Source organism: Otolemur garnettii, unplaced genomic scaffold (genome assembly GCF_000181295.1).
Source record: "Otolemur garnettii isolate 467f Iridium unplaced genomic scaffold, OtoGar3 scaffold00015, whole genome shotgun sequence".
In the NCBI taxonomy this organism is placed as follows: domain Eukaryota; kingdom Metazoa; phylum Chordata; class Mammalia; order Primates; family Galagidae; genus Otolemur; species Otolemur garnettii.
In genome coordinates, this window is record NW_003852410.1 from 17,185,465 (window position 1) to 17,209,934 (window position 24,470).

The 24,470-nt window shown below is 37.5% G+C and overlaps 1 protein-coding gene across 2 annotated transcripts in view; it reads right to left on the reverse strand.

The window, feature by feature from the left end:
- MITF (melanogenesis associated transcription factor) overlaps positions 1 to 24,470 on the reverse strand; it is a 95,169-nt gene that overhangs the window by 67,564 nt on the left and 3,135 nt on the right. For both annotated transcript variants that reach the window (XM_003785505.3, XM_023510683.1), the window contains exon 2: positions 14,862 to 15,111. In XM_003785505.3, coding sequence (XP_003785553.1) covers positions 14,862 to 15,111 — 250 coding nt within the window. The remainder of the gene's footprint in view (positions 1 to 14,861; positions 15,112 to 24,470) is intronic.

The following is a 24,470-nucleotide window of genomic DNA, read 5'->3' on the forward strand; positions in this document are numbered from 1 at the left end:
TTGCAAGATTGGTTGAAGAGAATAGCCTTTGGTTTTATCTTAAGATAGTACATATCATAGAAGTAAGATAAATGGTTTAATAGCAAAAATAAAGGTCAGCAAGTAGTTAACATTGCCTACAGAACACCCAAGGTGACACGGTTACAAATGGCAAAGAGGAAAAAAGAAAAAATTAAAAGATCAAACTTATACATAAATTATAAGAGATGGGGTTGGAGTAGGGTCATAATTAGGGGGGAAAAAAAAGACATACCATGTAAGGGAGAATCAGGTAATCCTAGAACAAATGATTCAAAATATTGAGAGACCAGATATAAATGATTATGCAATTTGATTAGCAATGAAAACTCTGAACTCAGATCACTTGTTTCCATCGGTTGACTGGTTCTGTAATGTGAGCTTAGCGGTCAGAGGCTAGGAAAAATTGTATTTTTAATCTCTACTTGGCTAAAAGTGATTAACACTTTAAATATCGAGCAGTTAATAAAATCACATATGGTCACTCATATTTAACTTGAATTCCAGAATCAAAATTGTTGGCTTCTCAGCTTATAAGTAAAAGTTTAAATTCAGAATCCAAAAGTATTTGGATAGCCTGATGTCTATTACTTTTTCATGAAAAATGAATCCCAATTTTTACCACTTTCTCCAGAATTTTCTAGAAACAAGGATTTAACAGCTGCCCAATTTGGCTGTCAATCATCAAAACAACTTCTAAGGTTTTAAAATAATGGGTGTAATTGGAGTGAAGTTAGAAACTGTGGCCAAGCATTCTACTTCTTCCCTCCCCCAAAAAATTACTATTAGAGGAGTCTGCATGGCCCAGCGGTTTTTAAGAATTAAAATTCCTTCCTGCTGAAATGTAATTCAACAATAATTGGCTAACAGAATCTTTATACATCCCATCCATCTCTAGAGAAATTAATTCTAGACTGTAGGTAGAATCAACTTTCCTGACCTTTTACCAAATCATTAACCTTTTAGTCATTTCTCAAGAACCCATTATGTGGCTCAATTACTGTGGACTGTGTGTCTCTAGTTGAAATGCTCATGACAGTGACCAGCATTAAAACGTATTATGCCAGGCACCTTGCTAAGTGCTTTGCAAGCATCATGTCACTTATTTCTCACAGCAATACCATGAGCTGGGGACTTAATATCCCTGCAGAGAAGGGAACTGAGTGGACACTGCCCACCTATCCCTGGAGCCCATGACCTTATGTATGTTGCTATGCATAATCATGTGCCTTTGGGCAAGAGTTCTTTGAATGGGTTGTAATTAATTGAAAAATGAAAACAAGACTGATGATCCAGTGCAGAAGTCTCCAGGGACATCTTAGGGTGGTTTTTGATTTTCTCCTCTTACTAGGTGACTATAACCACGAAGAGGGAGGTGAGAGGGCACTTGCTGTCTTCTGGGACATGAACACTGCACTTAATGGCTCACGTAGGAGCTGTGCCTCTACTAAGGCTGGACTTGGGTTGGCATCCTGGGTGTGCATGTTAAGGATTCAGGTATTAAAAAGAGTTGATCTTTCCCGTGAAGCTTCCTAAAATGACCGTTTGTTTTATTCCAACCAGAGGGGCAAGCTGGCCACATGTACTAGATAGACTGCCTTCAGGCACAAAACTAATACAAAAAAAGAAAGGAGAAAGGAAGAAAAACACTTTCCTGTGATGTCAGTGCTCCACTGTAAATGGCAAAGTCAAGACTATGGCCACGTCAGTAGAAGGACCTTTGATGTCAGACACTGACCATCAAGGGACCGCTGCTTATGAAATTATAGATGTCAGGGGGTCTGCAGGCTCTGAAAGGCCCATTTTGTGTTACCATTTCATGACAGCCACTTTTTTAAGAAAGAGAATTCAAAAGTAGAATTTAAATAACCTCTGGAAGTTAAAAAGAAAATTCCTAAAAAGAAGTTAAGTAACCTTTTTTTTACTTCAGAGGAGCAGGCAGGATACACAGGATTTTCAAGGCAATAAAAACACAGTGTATGAGACCACAAGGATGGGTATCTGTTACGGTTCACTCTTGGTGTTGCAGTGAATAATAACATACAGTATGGACTTCGGGTGACAATGACATGTCCACGCAGGGTCACTGATTGCAACGAGTGGCCCACTCTGGTAGGAAGTTGATAATGCGGGAGGCTGTGCAAATGTGGACACAGGGTATATGGGAAATCTCTGTACCCTCCTCTCAATTTTGCTTTAAACCTTAAACCACTCTAAAAAATGAAGCATTTCTGAAAAGTAGCTTTCTGCCAGGTATACATGTCAAACTTTGTAAGGACCTATTTGATTAGGAGCTGTGCTTCAGTTTTCGTTGATCGAGAAAATGCTTGATCAACAAAATAGTGGAATGTAATGAATGGGTTATCAATCTGTATTTTATCACAGCAGCACCTATGTTTATCTAAAAAGAGATGTGTGGTATATGCGTATAAGTAAGGTAGATATTTAATTTACAAATCCATTGTAGACAAATGGATTTATTGACTCCTCAGAGCACCTGGAAAAGCTGAACGTGGGAGCCACCAAACAAGTAATATGAGAGTTTCTTATTGTTGCCTTATACTCAATTTATCTCCTTAAGATTTAACAGAACGTATCTATTTTTATCAATTTTGCCGAAATATATGTTTATTATAGAAGGTACCCCATGTACCCAATGCCCCAATAGCTAATAGATATTTTACAACTCCACTGATCAAGTCAAGTCAACATTTCCTTTGCCTGTCTACCTTCTCCCCTCTCTGCTCACTGGACTTGCTTTTACAGTTCCAAAGCTGGAGAGTTGCATGAATCTTTACAAGTTAAAGAAAATAAGAAGCAAAGAAACTTGTTTGACTTTATTGTATCTGCATTTCCCAATCTAACTTTTTCTTACAAATTAACTTCCAGTCTCCCACAGCAGTGATTCTCAAACACCGGCATACATAAAATGGTTATTTTATTTTCCTGACATAGGATCTCACTCTGTTGCCCCGGCCAGAGTGCAGTGGTATGATCAGAGCCTTCCACAGCCTTCAACTCAGGGACATAAGCAATCCTTCTGCCTCAGCCTCCAAAGTACATGGGACTAACGGCACACACCAGCACACTAGAATAACTGTTTTTTCTTATAGAGACTAGGTCTGAAGGTCTCCCTATGTTTCCCAGGCTGGTCTCAAATACCTGACTTCAACCTTAGCTTCATGTTAAACTAATGAATGAAGATCAAAACATTACCTTTTCAGACTGTTCAATTTGTCTTCCCTGTTTAAGAGATACCAGTAGTCCTCAGTACCAATAAAAATGGGCACAATTACTCATATTCATTGTGTTACAAATTCTAGCAAGAATATGCTAATCAATGAATCAAAACAACTCTCTAGGTATGTATGTGATTTTAATACAACCTGGAAAGCTACTAGAAAACTGAAATCAACTTTGCAGTGGCCTGAATGTTTATTAAAATATTATTTGAAGATACAAAAATGTTAAATAATAAACACTGAGAAAATATATGACTCCAAACTAAGAAAATCATGAAATCGGACAAGGTAATCATTTTTCTTTCTGGAAGTCACCACATAGTTAGCATTTTTGTTCTCTTGGTTTTCTTGCCAGTTGTAATTGCACAAGAATGCGACTTTATAGGTTCTTAGTATTATGTGAAGGACACATTAAATCGTTCCAGCACAGTTTACTAATTCCAATATAATCAACTTATTGTTTGCATTAGAAAGGAGGAGGTGCCTGAAAATATACAAGTCATCATTTTAAGTATTATTTCTGGTTGCATACACAATCAAAAACTAGTATCAAAACAAAAGACTCGGGCACCTGGTGAATTAGAAAAGAAGAACCATTTCATTGTATTATGAGCTGTGCTGAATTTAGTAAAAATAACACTATAAGTTAACTGAGAAAGAAAACTGCCTCAGCAACATTAGCACAAATCAAAATCACATAGAAAACTCCACCAGGAAACCAAAACAGTTTTCAATGTCCTTCCTGCTAATCAAGCTACTATGGAATGTATGTTAAAGAACAACCATGGCTCAACTAATCTTATTCCTTGGTTTCTGCTTTGCACCAATAACACTCATGGTTTTAAACATCTTTATATATTCCCAAGACATCTTTAGACATATTTAACACGCTGGACAGGTGCTATATAAGCGTGCTATATGAAGGTTTGAAAAGAACCTGTATTGAAAAGTATGAATAAGATGTGTGACTAGCAACTCCAGAGCTGTCACTGCACTACAAGCCCAAATGGAAGGCTATTGACAGAGACGATTCATGTTACCAAGGGTGACTTTCTGCTACTCTCTCCTATAAGAGGCTGTTTTCGACAGGAAATATCAACTGTATGTGAGACATGTCAGCTAACCCAGGCTCCAAATCCTAAGAAAGAAAATAATGATGAAAGGTTTTTTTTGTTTTGTTTTCTTTGGGGGGAGGGGGTAGTAGGAGAACCACATTATTGGGTAAGTATAAAAGTGATATCTGAAGATAGCAATTTGGAGATGATCATAACAATTACTATATTCAGGCAATCAGTAATCATAGATCATTATGTTAGTTATCAACAACAAAAAAGCAGAACCTCTTCACCAAGACAGTATCATTATGTTAGTTATTATCAACAACAGAAGAGCAGAATTCCAGCACTGTCCACTTACCCAGGACTATGCTCAATGCCTCAGATCCCTGCTGCCCAGTGCAACGGTCACAGGCCAGAGGTGGCTGCAGAGCTTTGGACACATGGCTAGTTCAGATGAGGAGCTGAAATTTTCTTATATAATATTTAATTTAAATTTAAAGACATGTTCTACTGAGTTATTGGAAATATTTTAAATATGTTTGAAGTGACTTAGGTGTCTCAATCTACTTTTTCAACTGCAAATCTTATAAAATCTAAACAAAGTTCAAGTAATCCTGATGAAATTTTAGTGCCCAAACTGAGATGGTGTTATAACATCCACACCTAATTTTGAAGAAGCATGAAAGACCCAAGACAAAGACTTAGTATGAAAAAAAAATCTTGTTAATAATTTTTATATTGTCTACATGTTGAAATGATATTTTAGATGCACTATGTTAAATAAAATATACTAAAAGTAATTTCATCTGTTTCTTTTTACTGTTTTTAAGAGCGCTAGGAAATCCCAATTTACATACATGACTCACATTTTGCCTGCTTTAATGAGTTATCTCATTCGACTCTTATAAAAACTCCCCAGCGCAGGTACTATTACCACCATTTTACAGACATGAACACTGAGGCCCAGAGAGAACAGGAAACATGCCCGAGTCAGTGAAGTACCAGAGCCAGCTTCACTCCTAGATTTTCACCAAGGATCCCAATTATGGTCACATCTCAAATCATAACGAGGTACACCAGTTAGCATTAATGGGAATTTGGCATCCGAATTACAATTTACTACAGTGCTTGGATACCAGGCCTACAAGGCCACAGTCATAAGGTTCTGTGCTTCTCATAAATTCAATCTTTTAAGATTAACTTGGCTGTCATAAATATCACCGAACATTTAACAATGAAAAAAATACCTACAGGCCATTACTACAGCCTGTCTTACTAGACGAAAGATTCAAATTAAATTCCATCAAACCACATTGAGCCAATATACTTTGACAAGCACCTCACATCCAAAACCGCTTAAGAGCCTGGATTTTTTTGTTTTGTTTTGTTTTGTTTTAAACTTAGTCCCCCTTTCTCTTCACTGAGACACAAAAGAAAGCCTAGTAAAATGCTGAATGGGGTAAAGGAAAACGCAACAAAGTTAATAGGGGACGATAGATGGCCCTTCAGAATTTGTAAAAACACAAAAACAAGAGGGCACATTTCCATCAGTGCACAATATTGCTTTTGTTTAAGAGCCAAGTCCCAGTCTTGAAACGTGTGGGTAATAAATCAGCAGGCATTATTTTAAATCAACCGGTTTTATAAAATAAGCCAAGAGTTGAAAGAGGCAGGACTAATTACCAACATTCCTTGATGAATTACTTAGCGGCGTGTGCTAAATCAATGTACGTCCATGTCTTGATCCCCAATTTTATCCTGTACTTATTTCCCAGGAGGTAAAAAGAACATGTGGCTAATTAAGGCACGGATCTCCACAGCCAGAAGTACTCAAGGTAAGATTTCTTTCAAAAAAAAAAAAATTAAAAAAGGAAAGAAAGAAAGGTTCTTTGCCTGGTACTTATTAATCTAATTTTTACTACTTCACTAGAAAAACAGAGCTAATCTTGTCACCTTTAGGCAGCCTGAACTGCCATGCAGTGTTCAGAAAAAAATGTTACATATTTGTAATTTAGCCAATAAGAATTTCTTAAGCCTTTCCTAACCGGCAGGAATGTCTCTGGTTTGTCACTTCTAATTAAGTCTCAACAAAATTTCCAGCCCCTAAAATTTAATCATACAAAACCCGGGGCCAACAGGGAGATTACAACAAATTTATGCCTGGTGGTAAGGTAGTAGAAATTTGTATTTTGCTTTGAATTGTGGGCTTAACTATTTTTTAAAATTATTCATGACCTAGTGGGTGGTTCAATTCCTTTTTCTCATGTTTTATTTTCAGGGTCCCTCTACCTTGGCATCTTTCTTCTAGTAAGAACATTAGAGTTCTGTAATGTACCTAAGTCACTGACAGAAGAACTGTGCTCCTCAAAAAGTTGTGGGTGACTAGTACACAAACAGCATTAGAGATATTCATTTTAATTACAGGAAGAACTCACATGTATGCTCTCCTAGTTATAAATAAATAAAGCCTTTCACTATACCAGCACCTCCAACCCCAATACTCATTTCAGAGATAACTAGTAGAAACAATCTGGTATAGATTGATTTAGATGCTTTTCTAGAACATTCCCTATTTCTTATAAGATTGAAACAATTCGGAGGGGGGAATAGGTGGAGGGAGGGGGATTGGAGGGATCACTTCTGAGGTTTATCTTACAAGGGCACAAGTGAATCTTTCTAAGAGTAGAATATGAACGTTTTAACACAATAACTAAGAAAACGACATGAAGGCTATGTTTACCAGTTTGATGGAAGTGTTTCGGATTGTGTGTGAAAACACCACACTGTACCCCAGAAGTGCATTAATGTACATAGTTAGCATTCAATTAAAAATAATAATAAAAAAAAAGATTGAAACAATTCCTTTTCTAGAACAGACCCCTTTCTTTATCTGATTCGTATGTTCCAATTTTGATCCTTTTTCCCCCCACAAAGTTATAAACTAATACACAAAAACATCTAACTTTACAAACAAAATCTGAAAGACTGGTTTATTACTGGCAACTGATTTTTCTTAAAAGTGCAGGCTGATACTCTGAGAAATCAATAAAAAGAGACACATTCAGGGCAAGAGCCAATATTCTAGTACTGATTGCAGCTATAACCTTGAGCAAAGCCACCGTACTGATTTATGTTATCTTTAACAAAGATCCCACCCGCTTATTTTAGTAGGGCAAAATAAAATTAGATTTTGCTTACACATGTCCACAATCTCTATTCAAAAGCATACCTATAGAAGATGGCCCATCACTGGTCTTTCAAATCTACATCCTTTCTTTAACTGTTGGGATTACATAGGTAATGTTTGTGAAAAAGACTCGGGACCTTTACATAGAACAATATAAGATTTATTACCACTGTCATTTGCTTAAAAGCAAATAGAAAAATAGCCAGATGTGAAATTCCAGTTTAAGTGCTAAAATACAGCAAAGTCCCGGATGTGTGTGTAAAGAAAAACTAATCATGCAATCATGATCTCAAGAGAAAATTCATAGTAAAAGAAATGCGTGAGTCTACCAAAGTGAATATCTTAAAAATAATTTACAATATAAATCTATTATTAAAATACACAGAACTATAAAAGCATGTGAATTTTAACAGCCTAGGCCATCAAGATCTTTAGAACATAAGTGATCTTGAGACATGAATTTTGGATATTGTTAGAGAAACTTTCACTACGGTGCTTCTTAACCCACAATGATGACTATCACTAAACCATAAATTACCATCAGGATCCATGTGGCCAAGAAGTCTTTTTATACAGTAAAAATATATCCAGTTCTTTTATCTGGAATATTGCAGAGGCTTGTAGAGATACTTTAATTATTCCACAGGGAAGGCCCCTATTAATTCAAAATGCCTAAGATCTTGCATTTTTGTAAAGATAGTAAAAATCCTCTGTAGTTTCTCTTGGACCTCTGACTTTGCTCTGACATATTCTATTACTGGTGAATTTTCATAAATGTTTAGAGTATATCCCTAAGCTCTGCAGAAAACACAGGAGACAGCAGGTGAGTAAACAGGATAGGTGTGGAGTTTAACTATGTGGTCAGGGGCCAGTAATAAGCTCCTTCTGCCTTAGCTTCCCTATCTGGAAGAGGCTTATCCTACTTGTGCTATGGGTTGCTGAAAAGATAAATGAGCAAGAGGATAAGAAAGTGATCATCCAACTACATAAGACAGCCCAGAATTAAAGTCCGTGCAGGCATGGAAGAACACTGCCTTTTCTTTTCCAAGTTGCCACATTCCCATCAGCAACTCCTGCAAGTTTTATGCTATGGCCTGAAGCTCTGTAATGAACATTTGCCACAAGCCCCAGGCTCTCGTATCACTGGGGAGGTTGAACACTGCTATTGCTTCCAAAAGTCTAAGCAAATATGACTTTCTTCACCTAGAATTTCATGACTGCTCTAGTCACTAAAGCAGAGCAGACACATTTCCCAGTGGCACGTTAGCCCTGCCCAGATGTGTCTCTCCCAACCGAGACCCCTCCTCAAGGGTCATTTTCCTGAGAGTTTGGGCCAAAAGCATGGGCGCATGTGATACAAGGGCCTCCACTTTACACAGTAAAGCATGCTAAGTTATGAGAGAGCTTTCCCTTATAGAGCTCTATAACTTTTGGAATTGTGGATAAAACTTCATAGACCTAAGAGTACACGTCTTTTATTTTTTAAATAAAAAATTGTATAGTTGTAGGAACATTAACATGAGACAGCTTAACAAAGTTTTAGGTGTGGGGTGCAGTGCAACATTGCTAACTATGGGACAATGTACAGCAGAGCCTTAGAACTTACTCATCTTGTATTAACTGAGACTTGAGGAGCATCAAACGGCAATTCCTATGGACCATTCAATTCCCTGGTCCTACGAATTTGGCTATATATACAAATACCTCGCAAAAGTGGGATTATTTCACTTGGCATAATGTTTTCAAGGTTTATCCATGTTGTCAGGTATAGCAGGATTCCCTTCTTTTTTAAGGATGCATAATATTCTATTATACCACATTTTCCTTACTCATGCATGCTGATGGAAATTTGGATTATTTCTACATAGCAGTTGTGAATAATGCTACAAATAGCAATGAAGTGCTAATATCTCTTCAGGATCCTGATTTTAATTCTTTTGAATAAATACCCAGAAATAGGATTGCTGGATCATAAAAAAATAAATACATAAAAGTAATGCAGACAGAAAAACCAAGTCTGTCATTGATCTCTGAGCGCTGACTGAGAGTCTCGTGCTGCTGAGCCGTGTTAAAACTGAGTCTACCAATGTAAAACAATTCTTGGGAGCACCTTCTTGCATCAATGAGATAACAACAAATTCTTAACCCCAGAGGGTGGGAAAGCAGCCCGAGAAGCAAAGGGACTGCTCATCAGTGCCATGCAAGCTCGCATACACTCGTGCACCACAACCATCAAACCACTTTCAAGACACAGAGCAAGACATTCCCACGTGGGCTCAGGAAGGGTGAAACTTGGCGCAGTATTCTCAAAAATAGAGACAACCCAGAAGGAGAAAAAATTCTTTCTTCTGTTCCATTTGCAAATGTGAACAATAGGAAATAGAGGTTTTATGTCTATGGGATCACAACTGCCTAATATATTTGATCAGAGCTCACTCCCACAAAAGTTGGAAAACAGAAAATGTCAGGAAGCCTGCCCTTGAACTCTTCAGGGCAGTGCCCCCAGGAAGTGTGATGGGCAGGAGGCCGCAGCAGGCAGGAAGAGTTTCCTGTTAGATTAGTCCTCTGTAGTGTTCAAATCTGCTACAAGTTAACAGGGATTGTCTGCAATTAAAAAGTCAATAAAATGAGTTTTAAAGAGAAAGAAAATTGCCTTATGTGTGACATTGAATGAATGATTTTTGAATCATTCAAAGACTACAAGGAGATGAGGCCCCTGGGAGGATAAAGTGCCATTTATGGAACGTGGAACTGAGTCCTTTTTCCCCTAAACAAAAAAAAAGGCCTTGCAGACACTGAATTTGAATAAAAATAGAAGCATATCAATGTTTGTAAATGGTCCCTGAAATCAAGGCTGATAGACTGAGTGACTGCGTCAGCTACACTGTTGGGGACACAAGTATATGGTGGCCCATGTATGAATGGACTATGGCATTAGAAGAAATCTCACATGGAGCAGGTCCTTATCTTATGGGGACAACACCTACAGCAACAGATCTCCTAACTAAAGGGACCAAAACAAGCTGCTTTGAGACGTGCTGCATCTGTTCTGGCTTCTTACAGCCACCATGACGCTATATAGGATCTGTATTCCTGGCTAAATAGGAAACAAAAACTAGATGTTGGGGTGGAAAAAATCCCTTCCATCAAATCTATAATCCATCAATCTACCTATAATTCTATACATGCTTTGTCATTATGTCTGTATTATACCTAAGAAGTCACACCTTGAAAATTCTAGTCCATGTACATTTCATAATTTACAGAGAAAGATCAATCATTCTTCATAATTTACACAGAAAGATCAATAATTCAGTCATCAACCCTTTCCTTCACTTGTGAAATGTCACTGAATGTCATCTGTGGAGCAGGTGACAAGGATGCAGAACTTTTATTCCAACTTGCTAGAACCTCTATCTAAACAGGGTGCAACACGGATGAAATAACCACAAATAAATGCCCAAGTGAATTCAGGGTACAACACAGAATGTCCTGGCCAAAAAAAAAAGTGTTTCTGTATTTGGCAAACAGTAAGCATCATTTCTGATTGCAGAGCAATTTGTCCAACTCTTGAGATGATTTGGAAAAAAGGGAAAATTTAAAAATAAGTTTCTCCAGACTACTTAAAATAAAATATCTGAAAGTAAGTTCGTATAACCCAAAGTGAAATTCATACATATAACCTTTCCCCTTAGCAGAAGAGAAGAATTCAAGGGACAATCTTTCTGAGGGAATGCCTTGCCTTTAAAATTTTAAATTCTGAGGCAAAAGGAAGGAAGGGACAAAGGAAAGAGTGGGGGGAGTGTGAAATCCTGGGCAATTCCTTACAAATTTCAAAGCAGAGAAACATTTCCCAACTGTAAACTAAAGCTTTCAAGCTATACACGGCCAGAGTCTGTGTTGGGGAAGGAAGGGAGGAAAGAAATCTTGATGAACTTTCCCGTCCACCATCCGAGCAACCAAGCACTTCTATAATCAATCAAAGTCAGAGAGCTGAGACGGTGCAGAGAGATGCTGGAGGACTGTGCAAAGGATGCGGGTTTGGTGCCGCGGTGTTTCCTGATGTCAGGCCTGACACAGCTACAAGGTCTGTCCCTCGGCTACTGTTGGAAAGAAGCTACATCAAACTTCGAACCTCAGGTTGGTATGATTCACGTGTCAACAAAACCTGCCTGAGGAAGAAATTGCTTCAATTAATGGCTCTTGATGACTTTTTTGTTAATTTACTTTGAAATACAGGATTTGTTCACTACCATGGAAAAAGGCATTATGTACTCCAACACTCTCTTGATTTATGTTGAGGAAGTATCCTTAAGTCACAATATCCAGTTAGATAAAGTTGTACTTAAGAAACGTAGAGGATAGCTTTAGTATATAAATATATAGCGATAAGATTAATCATTCCATGTTACCCAAGAAAAAACTCAATAGGAGGAGTGAATCCATAAATTAGGAACCAGAGGCCAGTCCTGCGAAGCTTTACAAACTTCCTGACGGGATGGTAAGCATGTGTTGAGGAAGGCACGATGCAAATTTCCAGCATCTAATACAAATTCTGACTCGTCTTAAGTTTGCCAGATGTCGACAATGTTACAACATGCTTTATAAACTGTATGTTTTAAGTTTAACTCTGCCAAAGAAAGGGATTAACCTGAAATACTAGCTTTTTGAAATCCGTCATTCAACTCACAGAGAGTAGAATACTGGTAACTTAAGAGAGTGTGTGTGTGTGTGTGTGTGTGTGTTTCACATGTGAAAACTAAACTATGCCCTTACTTCTAACAGGTTCTTGCAAACCAGTTGGCAGACGGACGGATTTAACCAGATTTTCTAGCACCTGCTAGCATGTCTAATTGTACACGTCTTCCTCTACTAAGAAGGAGGTATGCTCTGTTTTAGCAATTTAAATCTTTAAAAATTAAATGGAAAATTTACTATGGCTAAAGTATGAGAGAATATTTATCCAATATAATCTGTATCATAATGCACTCAATTAGTATACTTGGTGTTGCCGTTTTTCAAAAACATACATTCATTGAAAAATGGTCCAAGATTAGGTATATTAACAGTTTTGCTATTAACTATTTACTGCATAAAGCTATGATTATGATTTTAAAATTACAAAAAGGAAAAAATGACCATATTCCTCTCATCTATCTTTCTATAAAAAATATTTCATATACAAAACTTTTGTAACTATGCCAACTATATGAGGTACCAAGTTGTTAACTACCTGAAGCAATCACTTATATGACACTTTCTTTTAAAGTGGTACTTGAATTTCTTAGAACATCACCTTACAGGAAATCATACATTCTTATTTTGTTCTTCACTTAAGGGTGCTAAAATTTGTCTGAACAGCTATCAAATCTCTCCCTACGGCTATGCCAACAATTCCTTCTTTTCATTTATATGACTTACTTCAGTAGTTTATATAATTAAAATAAAAAAGGAAACTTAAACATAAACTACACCAGCATAAAATATAAATTTACCAATTACTTATTTTTAGTTGGGTTATGTCTTCCAGGTGTAATAATTTGTGTTTTAACTTCAGATATTTTTCTGGTATACCTAAATTGGAGACTGCAGCTTAGTCAAATAGTACCAGGCCTCAGCAACATACAAGAAAAAATGGGCCTATTATTGAAACAATTTAATGTAGATTTTAACGTCAACTATTTTCAAAAATAATATATTTTAAGTAATAAAAATATTTAGAAATTATACTCTTTTTAGTATGATATGAAAATGATATTTCAACACATTTGCATTTGGGTAATTTCTCCGCCATCAAATGTAACTGCATTAATGGAATACTGATTTCACTTCAACTTAAATCCAGTTTCTAGCATTACCTTCACATTGGATATAAAACACTACTCACCCAAATCCATGTTAACTCCTCTAAATTGCCCTTCAGATTAAAATAGCAAACCATCATGACTAACCCAATATATATTTCTCTACAACTTATTACTATTAATTCGTACTTTAAACAACCTAAGGTATAGACAAAACATTTATGATTCTTGCAAATACAAGACAAATCTTAAATCTATGATAACTTAATAGTGATTATCAATTTCACCCAAGCAGAACAAAAAGATTCAATGTATAATCTATGTCAGAGAGAAAAAAAAAAACTTTGGGTTTCCTTGATGGGAGAGAAAAGAGTGAAAATCCATTAATTCTGGCAATTTCAATGAGCACATTTGAGTAAAATTTTGTGCTAAATCATTTGGAACATTTTTGCCCTAACAGAATTTCAATGGGTTTCTCTATCAAAAAGTTCCATTAGTGCATCACTATATTTTGAAGGAGTCTTTATCAAGGAAAAAATAATTGGCTTTTAATTTGTTTTTAAAGAATCTCTTTCCTACTTTCTGTGATGTAAGGATCATGTATTGATTCCATATTATAACACATCATCTATTGGCTTTAGTAATAAACCTTAAAGAGTACAGACATTTTTTCTGAACACATGAATGAATGCAAAGACCAATAATAAATCACTGGCATGTAAAGTTCACATTGTTTAATGAACAGTAACACTCAGGACTTTTCAGAATGAATCAATTGGGTGAGTAGGTAAAAAAATTTAAAAAATGAATAGAAAGCAACCAAGTTCTCCAACTTTACCTTTCCTTGAATCGGTCATATTTAAGAATTAAAATGTTTATCTTCAAACAAGGAGTTATCTCCTTCTGTGATGTGGAAGGCCATTATGTGTGACAGAATTCTATTCTTAGACTTGTTACAACTTTCCCTAGTAATTAGGAAGCTATATGTCCCTGATAGACTGATGCTAACAAGCTCCTGCAGTTTCTACTCTAGCAAGAAATCAAAGAGACCCAAAGCAGACTACTCGCTTCAGTAAAAGGATTATGTCGTCTGGTTATGAAAGAGCAGAAAGCTCTTTTCCAGTTTTATATCTGAAGATACTTTCTAAAAAAAGACTTTCAGATCCTATACGATCTGCTAAATAAAAAGAAACTGAAAGAGTGATCATGGAATATATGAAGAAAAAAATACATACAAGTTGTAAGAGGTCCATTGGAGATAATTTTTACATCTTGAAACTTTCCCAAAGAAACACGGAAAGATGTCCTTACAACAAACATCTACTCCTTGCAATTCATCATGGAGCACTGACACTCGCCCCCCTTTGTTCAGAGTTTCTGTTACACTTACAGCAAGTCTGCATTCTTCTTTTAAAATACAAAGCCACATAGGAATCAATGGAGTTGGCATTTATCAACATGATTCAGAGGACATACTCAAATAAACAAAATACCTTGCAAATAGAGAATAGAAGAAGTTTTGGTCCAACCAACAAGGGCAGCACTCACATACCTTAAGGACTTCCATTGGCACCTGGGTGGCAGAGGGTAGGGTGGTGGGCACACTGACGTTGATGGCTGGTGTCTGACTCACGGGCACTCTCTGTTGCATGAACTGGGCCGCCTGCAGCTTCTGCTGCTGCTCCCTGCGTTCCTGCTCCTGCATCTGCTCACGCATGAGTTGCTGGCGTAGCAAGATGCGTGATGTCATACTGGAGGAGCTTATTGGAGGCTTGGAGGCCCCAGGATGCTCCGCAGAACTGCTGTGGGAAAACCAAAAGGCACACAACACTTAGTTTCCTAATGAGACCCTTCACTTGCACTTTGGGGTATCCTAAATTGCACCAAACTATAAAATGAGCCTGCGCAAATATAATCAAGACGCAGAGTGGTACTCCACATAATTGAAAATCAAGAGGTGACAGGATTCAAGTCATTAGTAGTTGAATTAAAATAAGTCAGCTTGATTGCACTAGGCATTTTTATCAGGCGGCTTAATTTTTTTTCGACATTTTATACTGCATACTACTCATCACCACCAAATATAGCGCCACCATATGCACTGCCAAGAAGCAGTGTGTCTTAATGGCACCCAAATTTCCACATTTAAAAATAAATTGCTTGATTTGCTTTTTTTTCTTATACAACTGAATCTAACCAAATAACAACTCCTACACGTTATCTAAATTCCTTGAAGATATCTAAAATGTTTACTAACTAGGAATTGTTTAAAGTAAAGGTGAGTTCTGCCAAGAGGAAACTGTTCTAACACACGAGAAGTGAAATCATTAATGAAGGAAGCATTTGGACCAGAATGTTAACACTGAACTCGACCTTAGTCTTTGGGTGAGGGGGCAGAAGACAAGCTGGTGTGACAACCCAATTCTTCTCCGGCCTGGTTTTCTTTGTACCGTCTTTTCTTCTGATTCCCCTTGGCATGCCCTTTCCTATGCGTTCTCTATGCCTTCCCCATGGCAGCTACCATGGCTTTGCTACTCACTCTACCCAAAACTATTTGAAATGCTGAAACACTAGTCATCATGTTAAAAAGAAAAGACTTCCTAATTTTCCTAAATATGGTTTTTGATTGCTTATCTTGCCAGCTCTACAATGTCAACAAATTATTAAACGTCTCTCTGCCTTAGTTACCACATCAAAAAAGAAAAATAACAATTTTTTTTTACCTACTTTCTTATTTATAAAAATAGAAGGTGCTTTTAAAAACTTGTATTGCACCATTTAAATTTTAAAGGCCTCCTTCTAAGGGATTTAATTAAATAATGACAATAATCTTCTTGGCCAGGGAGCACCAGGTACCAACTCAGTAAACGTCTGCTGCTCTTACTGCTATCTGGATAATTTCATTGTTTCTTTCGCCCAATACAATTTTTTTTACATCTCCGTTTGGGGCCTACAGTATCAAACCTTAAGACATAGAAATAGAAAAAGAAGATATTTGAGTAAATATTCACTCTTGAGAAAGTCACACTTCAAGTATTTGTACCTGGAGTATAAATCTGTATTGATGTTGTAATGAAAAGCAAAATAAAGCCTATAAATCACTGACAATTCTTAGGAACTCCTTAAAGATAAGAACCTTCAAATACTGCAGATAACAGAACACTCTAAATATGAAGAAGTGCTGATTTTACTCTCACACTGTCCTAGAAAAACTCCATCAGGACAATTATACTAGTAGTTCACTTATTTTCACAATAGGAAATTGGTTCGGTGAATTGTGATCAGTTCATTTGATATAATGCAATGCAGTCATTTAAAATGGTGTGGAAACATACTTATTGATATAAATAAAACTACATAATATAATGAACTTAGAAAAGCCAAATGCAAAAGAGCATTTATTGTATGATCTAAGTTTTCAAGAAAAATAAAAACTGTTTAAGGCCATTGCTAGCATGTATTATTACAATCCTTTAAGAAAGCAATAATATTATCAAAAAGCTACGTCTTCATATAATTTGACTCAGAAATTTCATTTTGATGGACAAGTTTCATAAGTAAATAAATGTGGAAAAGTAGAAAAACTGACTCTGCCAAGCTCTTTAGATATTTTAAAAATTTAAGTTTTCTCCATAATAGGAGAATGGTTAGATAAATTATGACACATGAATTAAATAAAAATATTACCTATTATTTAAAAAACTGCACCACTACACAGCGCAGTGGGAAACGCACATAGTAAGAGGCAATTAAGAAGTAGGATTCAGAAGTGCATTTATCTTCTGCTTTCTGCATGTGCTGTGTGCATGTCCACAAACACACAAAATGATTAGCAGGGAATCTGCAAAGACGATCTCAGCTGCAAAAGTGAGAATAGCATTACAGGTAAATTTATTTTTCTTTCCTTTTTCCCCTAAACTATAATAAAGCCATAATATTTTTTTTCCAGGGGAAGAATATATGCCACTAGATACTAATACAAGAACAGGAAGAAATGACTTTCACCATCTGGCGAGAAGAAAGGAGCCTGGCTCCCTGTCGACAATATTCTGACACTAAGATGGAAAAGCAGTGACGGCATCAGCACAGACGAGCTCGTCGGCAAGTCCTCGGCAACCCAGGAAACACAAACCCCCTTTCCTTTATTTTTTCCCCTCCATTTCCTACCGACTCACACAAAATTAAACAATGCTAACACCTTGCGTCTTATTTTACTATCATGCACTCATCCTCGCGATAAGAATACCCAGCCAAGACTCTATTCACTTAAAATCATCTGTTCACTTGGTAAGGCTCTATTAAAAGAGCATCAGAAGAAAATGTATTTTCCCACTTTTGAGTATGTGTTCAAAGCTCAAGTGTACTTTCCTAAGCCAAAAAAAAGAAGTGGGGAGGGGGTGATGTGGGGGAAACCAGCTATTTAAAAATAAATAAATAAATAAGCGGTCTTACTATTCAAAGCCTGTCAGGTTAAAACATTCCCAGAGAGACTGATTCTTTTGATAAAAACAGGAGCAAACCTTTGTGCCATAGCAAATGCAGCTGTGGAATAATCGTACTAATTAGCTGCTCAAGACAAGTCATTGGCTGTGATACTGGGGGAAAAATCCTTTCAATTAACAGTAAAGCATTCTTGAGACATCTTAAATTAAAATTACTAGTTATCAACCACACGAAGGCTTCAACTTTCAAGTTGACAACAGTATCATTTAAAGCATTTTCTAAAATATCCTATCGGCAGGGGTGGGGTGCTACCTATTTATACAGTACACCAGTACAAATTGAAAGCCCATAAAGAAAATGTAGCAAATATATCTTTACATTTATGGAAAATTAGCAAAGCTCAGCTAACTGACAGTGTTTTAGCAAATCTTTCCACCCATCCCAGCGCCCCCCAAAGAGTGCCAAGGAAGCATTGGAGTCACTTCGTTGCACATGCTCCCTGCAGGATATTTCTATGTTGTTAAAGATCACTCCCAGATTCTCAGCTTTGCACTCAATCTTTTAAACATCTCTTTCTCTTAGAAGTAATTGAATCTGCAATTATCACCTTATAGACAAAAATGAAGATATCTACACTTCACAGTGTTAGCAGGACAAATGAGCACAATGTTTTAAACTCAAAACTGGGGTTTCTGTGAGAACATTGCAGGTGGCTGCAAAGCTTATTTTTAAAACACGAAGACTCTGACACTGAAGCTACTAATGATACTCAGGGAGGGATGTCCAAAGATATTTAATTTGGAAAGCTAACTGAACTCATCCCAGACCCATGAAGCTCAATCTTAGCTAGATAATCCTAATTCCTTGCATCTGATTCCTTTTAATCAGATTATGTAAAGGTCATTTATTCAACAAATAGTTATTGCCAGGTGCTGGGAATACCTGGTCTCTAATCTCATAGAGTTTAAAGTCACGGTCACAGAATTCTTCTGAGATGCCTTAAAATTAAGTCAATTATCTAGATTATAGGACGCTAATGGAGTTCCATGTGGGGAGGTCCACACCTTCCCCTTAGAAACCACCCGTTGACTTACAAAGGGAAGGCAAACGCCTTTCCTGGCACTTACCAGAATCACTATAGTCAGACAGACACGCAAATCCCAAGAGCTGGGAATCACTTCACTGCTGACTTAAAGAGGGCGCCCCCAACTGGACTCAAGTTCTAGCTCCGTCTCTGATGAGCACAGTGATCTTGAATGAGCTGTTCAACCTCTCTGAGCCTTCCCAAAACCCAGCTTCTAAATGTACTATAGAGATCACGTGAGCTAACATTAGCTGCATTGAAGGGCTCATCATCCAGCTGGAATGTAGTACATGGACAACAGATGGGCTCTAAATGTGACCAGAGTCCCCATCTCTATGGCTGAATTCACACTTTTAGTTGTTGTTCTCCATTTTTATTTTTTCAAGAGACATGGTCTCACCCAATCGCCCAGGCTGGAGTGCGATAATATAATCATGCCCACTATAGCCTCAAACTCCTGGGCTCTATCAATTTTCCTGCTTCAGCCTCCTAAGTAGCTAGAACTAGAGGGGTGCACCTTCACATGAGGCTAGTCTTTTAATTTTTTACAGAGACGGGGTCTTGCTGTATTGCCCAGGCTGATCCCAAACTCTTGGCCTCAAGTGATTCTCCTGCCTTAGCCTCCTAATGTGCTAGGATTATGGGTATGAACTAGCACATCCAACCTGAATTTACATTTTTAACCTTTAAAGCATTACCCTTCCCTCTCATGGTATAAGTATATTCTGGATATAGCCTCTGAATTATCTGGCATATTCTTAAATACAAATAGCTTATTGTACTACCTTCATCAACCACTTAAATATGCCAAGAAATTCCACTAAACCCAATGCCTGGGAAACCAAACATCTTCCAGCCCACCCTTCACCTGACAAGAGAAGCCAATACCCCTTAACTAGCCCATAGGAATCAGCCTTGGTCTCAGCATCATAGTCCTCCAAGGCAGGAATCTGGTTGTCAAATGAAACCTAGAAAGGCTGAAGGAACTGTTAAACTTTCACCTGAATTTCCTCTCTTCCATTTCTCAGGCAGAGTCCAGCTCTGCCATGGACTAACCTGTGACCGTGGCCAAGTTGGTCCATCTCTTGAACTTTGCTTTTCCTTATTTATAAAGAATGTTTAACATACCTGCCTCTCAGCACCATGGTAAGGATTAAAATTTGTAATATATATAAAAAGCTCAGTATAATGACTAGAACATGGTCCAATAAACTGGAATACAGTTTTAAAAATCATGATAAAAATATTAAGCCATGAACACCTTACTTTCTTTTGACACAAGAAGAATCTAAGTCTGTGTGCAATTGTAAACCACAGAAGATGTCTTATAAAGCTCAGGTAATCCCTATGGAATCCAGAGGACCTGACGAAGTTGTGCAGGGATGAGAGAGAAGATAACATATTCTGCAATACTCTCACAATCCACAAAGTAAGAATCATAGCATTTTTCTCTAATGAAAAAAAAAAATCTTCATTTTAGTCATCTGGATGATGGAACTCAAAGCCTAGTATTTGCTTGGGGGTACAATTCACTTATGTCCAGGAAAGCATATGGCTAAAGTTTAAATACACAGTAGAGGCACAGGAAGCTGTAACATTACTAGCCTCATGTACAGAGAGAAAGCTATGTCGTGGATAGTTTAAGATATAGGCAAAAGGCTGTCACCCAGCAAGTGCAAGACTGGCTGGAAAAAAAAATGCAGCTGATGACTTTGTCTAAAATAAAAACATCCAGTCTCATTCCTGGAAATTCTAATTTAAATTGGTAAAGGCCCACCTGCACCTGATTCTGATGCGGGGCCATGTTTGCAAACTAATATTAAAATATCCAAGATCACCCACATGTTTAGTAGGAGCTCTGGGACATGAACTCCTCTCTCTCATTCTCAGACCAGAACACTTTCTTCCATGTCTGAGGAAGTCCACGGCCCATTCCCCTCTCCACTGGGCCTGACCACAGCTCTGACGAGTCCTTCTGCTACTGATTTCAACATGTTGGATGAGATAGAACAGGGAGGACTATTCACTTCTGCCAAGTGGGCTATGAAACCAAACAAAAACATCTGTCCAGAAACTGACGATGGAACTTTATGGTTACAGCAAAACGATTTTATCAGGAATAAAAGGAATGTATAGCCTGTATCTATAGAAACTGCCCCCAACCAATCTGCTTTATCAGCAAAAAGAAATTCTTAAGAACCTTTTGGGGCCAGGCACAGTGGCTCACGCCTATAATCCTAGCACTTTGGGAGGCCAAGGCAAGAGGATTACTTGAGGTCAACAGTTCAAGATCAGCCTGTGCAACATAGCAAGAATCCGTCTCTATAAAATATGAAAAAGAAAACAAACAAACAAACAAAAATACTAGCTGGGTAGGCTGACACATTCCTGTAGTCCTAGTTACCCAAGAAGCTGAGGCTTGAACCTAGAAGTTCAAGGCTACGGGGAGATATGCAGGTGCCACTGCACTCCAGCCTGGACAAGAGCAAGACCCTGTCACTTTAAAAAAAAAAAAAAAAAAAAAAGGAATCTTGAAAATGCTTCCTAGACCTCCTAGCACACAAATCAGAGTTAGTAAATGGATCTTTTTTTAACAGTAATCTCAATATCTAACATTTCAGTGATAAACACTTCCATTATCTCAATCTTTCCATTTCATCCAAAGTGATTCAGGATGACTTTTCACCATGTAGGGTAAGAGCAAGTAGCAATAGGAAACTATATTATCCCTTGTATTTAAAATAACTGGTACTATAACCTATATAAATGTAAAAGTACCAGATACCAGGTATCACAATTTACCTTTAGATATTGGGATCTTCTGGACCTCTGTCAGCACCAAATTTGGGTTTTAGTGGTCAAAAAGGAAAAAAGAAGAAGAAGAAGAATAAAAATCTGCCCAAATCCCATCTTTTGATGTTAACATTAGAAGTTAGATAATAAACACTCCAGGTTTCTGGCACAGAGAAAATAAAAAGGTTTCCGGAATGTGCCTTTCTCTCCTTCTTCCTTTCTACAAATATTTGAAAGCTTTCCTAAGGCCAGGTGCTACCAGACACGTAGGATATCATGGTGTTTAAAAAAAAAGCATCATTCTGCACTCATCCACGGAGCTTTCTACCTTTCCTTGTCCATGTACAAAAGAAGACAAATATCCTACAAACTAAGACGCACCAATCATATATGAGATAAAATCAGAAATAATTTACTTTCAAACACCAAGACTCCAATTGTTTGGTCTCCATGTTTAAGACTTTCTATATTCTTTAAGCTGAACCTTTAGCAGGTATCAGATAAGACGAATCTCAATAACTGATTAGTTCAAAATCAAAGAGAACCTTAAAACAAATCCCATTATATCAGTATTTCCCAAATGAGGGTACCAAAAATGATGTCGTGGAGTACAGGAGTGAGAGATAGGAGTTCATGTCCCAGAGCTCCTACTAAACAGGTAGGTGATCTTGGGTGTAGTTTAATATGTTTATTTTCTCTCATCAGTTCTATTTTCTATTTTTGCACATATTGAATAGTGTAAATACTAGGACAGTTGTATATGTAGATAATTTATAAATAAAATATACTAGCACATATATAATTTATAAATAAGATTCTGTCAAAAGGATTTGCTTGAGAAAACTTAATGAGAAGGGATGATCCTGAATGTCTAGATACCTCTGTAATACATGGTGAATGTTCTTCTAGGCAATTTTCATCACCAGATTTTTGCTTGTTTATTTTTGCCCTTCTCAAAGTGTCTCCCACTTATATAAACTCCAGCTAAAGAGAATGTCATACTCTTACTAAAAGATATTTTAAACCAAGGATATGAATTTCACCATTTCTTCATTTTATGACCATGACAGATATCCATTTTACACAGGTGCCACTTTGGGCTGGTAAATTCTTAACACTGAATTCCTTTCAAAGAATTCACCTCTGAGAGCCAGATCATTGAAAAGGTTATAAAGCAGATAAAGTTGAAGTACCTCTTGCTCAAGTTTTCTGTTTTCCCTATCAATCTTCCTTTTACCTGACCACACTCTAGAATTTTTGCTTACACTGTCCAAGTATGGAATCCCCTCTTAAAAGACTCTGAGATGGGGCTAGGCACAGTGGCTCATGCCTATAATCCTAGCTAGCACTTTGGGAGGCCGAGGTGGGAGGATCACTTGAGTTCAGGAGTTTGAGACCAGTCTCAGCTACAGTGAGACCCTGTCTCTACTAAAAATAGAAAAATTAGCTGGGTATGGTGCCAGGAACCTATAGTCCCAGCTACTCAGTAGGCTCAGGAAAGAGGATCACTTGAGCCTACGAGTTGTAGGTTTCTGGGACCTCGGCTGAGGACATAGCACTCTAGCCTGGGCAGAGTGAGACTCTGTGTCAAAAAAAAATTTTTTTTAATTAAAAAAAAAAAAGACTCTGAAAAATTCATCTCCTATAAGGTATAAGTAATTGATATGGTATGGCAAGATGCCCCACCAAGAGTATTTTACAAGAAAGAGCAATTGTCTTAACCCAGAAATATGACAATCTAATGACATAATTCAGACATGAGTATGAAAGTAATCAGAAGGAACTTTTTAAAGACAGAAAGCCCTTCTATCCCTACTGGAATAATTGTCCCAATCACTAAACCTGCTTTATCTACTTGTCTAGACAGCATGGTAACAGGTTGTAGAAGATTAAAAGCTTTAGATTATCATCCCTTAACAATTACTGCATAACCACCCAGATGCAGGGTTTGCAAGATAATGTTGAAATCAAGACAAAAAGAAGGTGGTCACATGGCATTCACGTCTACCCAGCACCCTGTCCCACTTCTTTGGTAAAACACCCTGATTTAATTTTGAAGAACTGGCCTCCTTCACTTTCAGCTCTTGAGGTTATGGTGTTGCTACTATGTCCAGAAATGGAAGCACAACCCAGAATTGGCCAATCAGCATATCCACTCTTTTGGGCACAGGGGTTAACTCAAGAATGGCCCTAAGATTGTGCAATAAGAATCATCTCTATGATGGGGTGGCGCCTGTGGCTTAAAGGAATAAGACGCCGGCCCCATATGCTGGAGCTGGCGGGTTCAAACCCAGCCCTGGCCAAAAACTGCAAAAAAAAAAAAAAAAAGAGTCATCTCTATGATACAAAAGGAACCTAGCTAATCAGAACTACTAGAGTAAAATAACTCTCATTATACTTAGCTTGGAAGAGCTGGTAGGATATACACCTGGAACTCCTAGGTCTGTCTGAGAAGAAAGTGAACTGGATAAAACATTAAAAAGGGGCAGAGGACTGAAGAGGCAGAAGAACAAAGAAGAAACCAGTGTTTGCATAACTTTGAGCATTTGGATTAAGCTATACCTGAAGCCATGACAGATCTAGACTAACCCTGGGCAGGGATGCCCAAGTATCAATCTCCACTTTGGCTCAGTCAGTTTGATGGAACACCAGGGCTGGGTTCTGTGATGCTTTAGAAAATATCAGTCATTCTCAAAAAAAGATGTTACCCTAAGAACCACAAACAACCTGGCACTATTCTCCTATTTTCTCTTTGCTTTGGCTGGGTACCCTCTAGGCTGAGGTCTAGACTTAAAGCTGCAATAGTATGGACCTGGTCACTCATAACCTGGCAGGATCAGC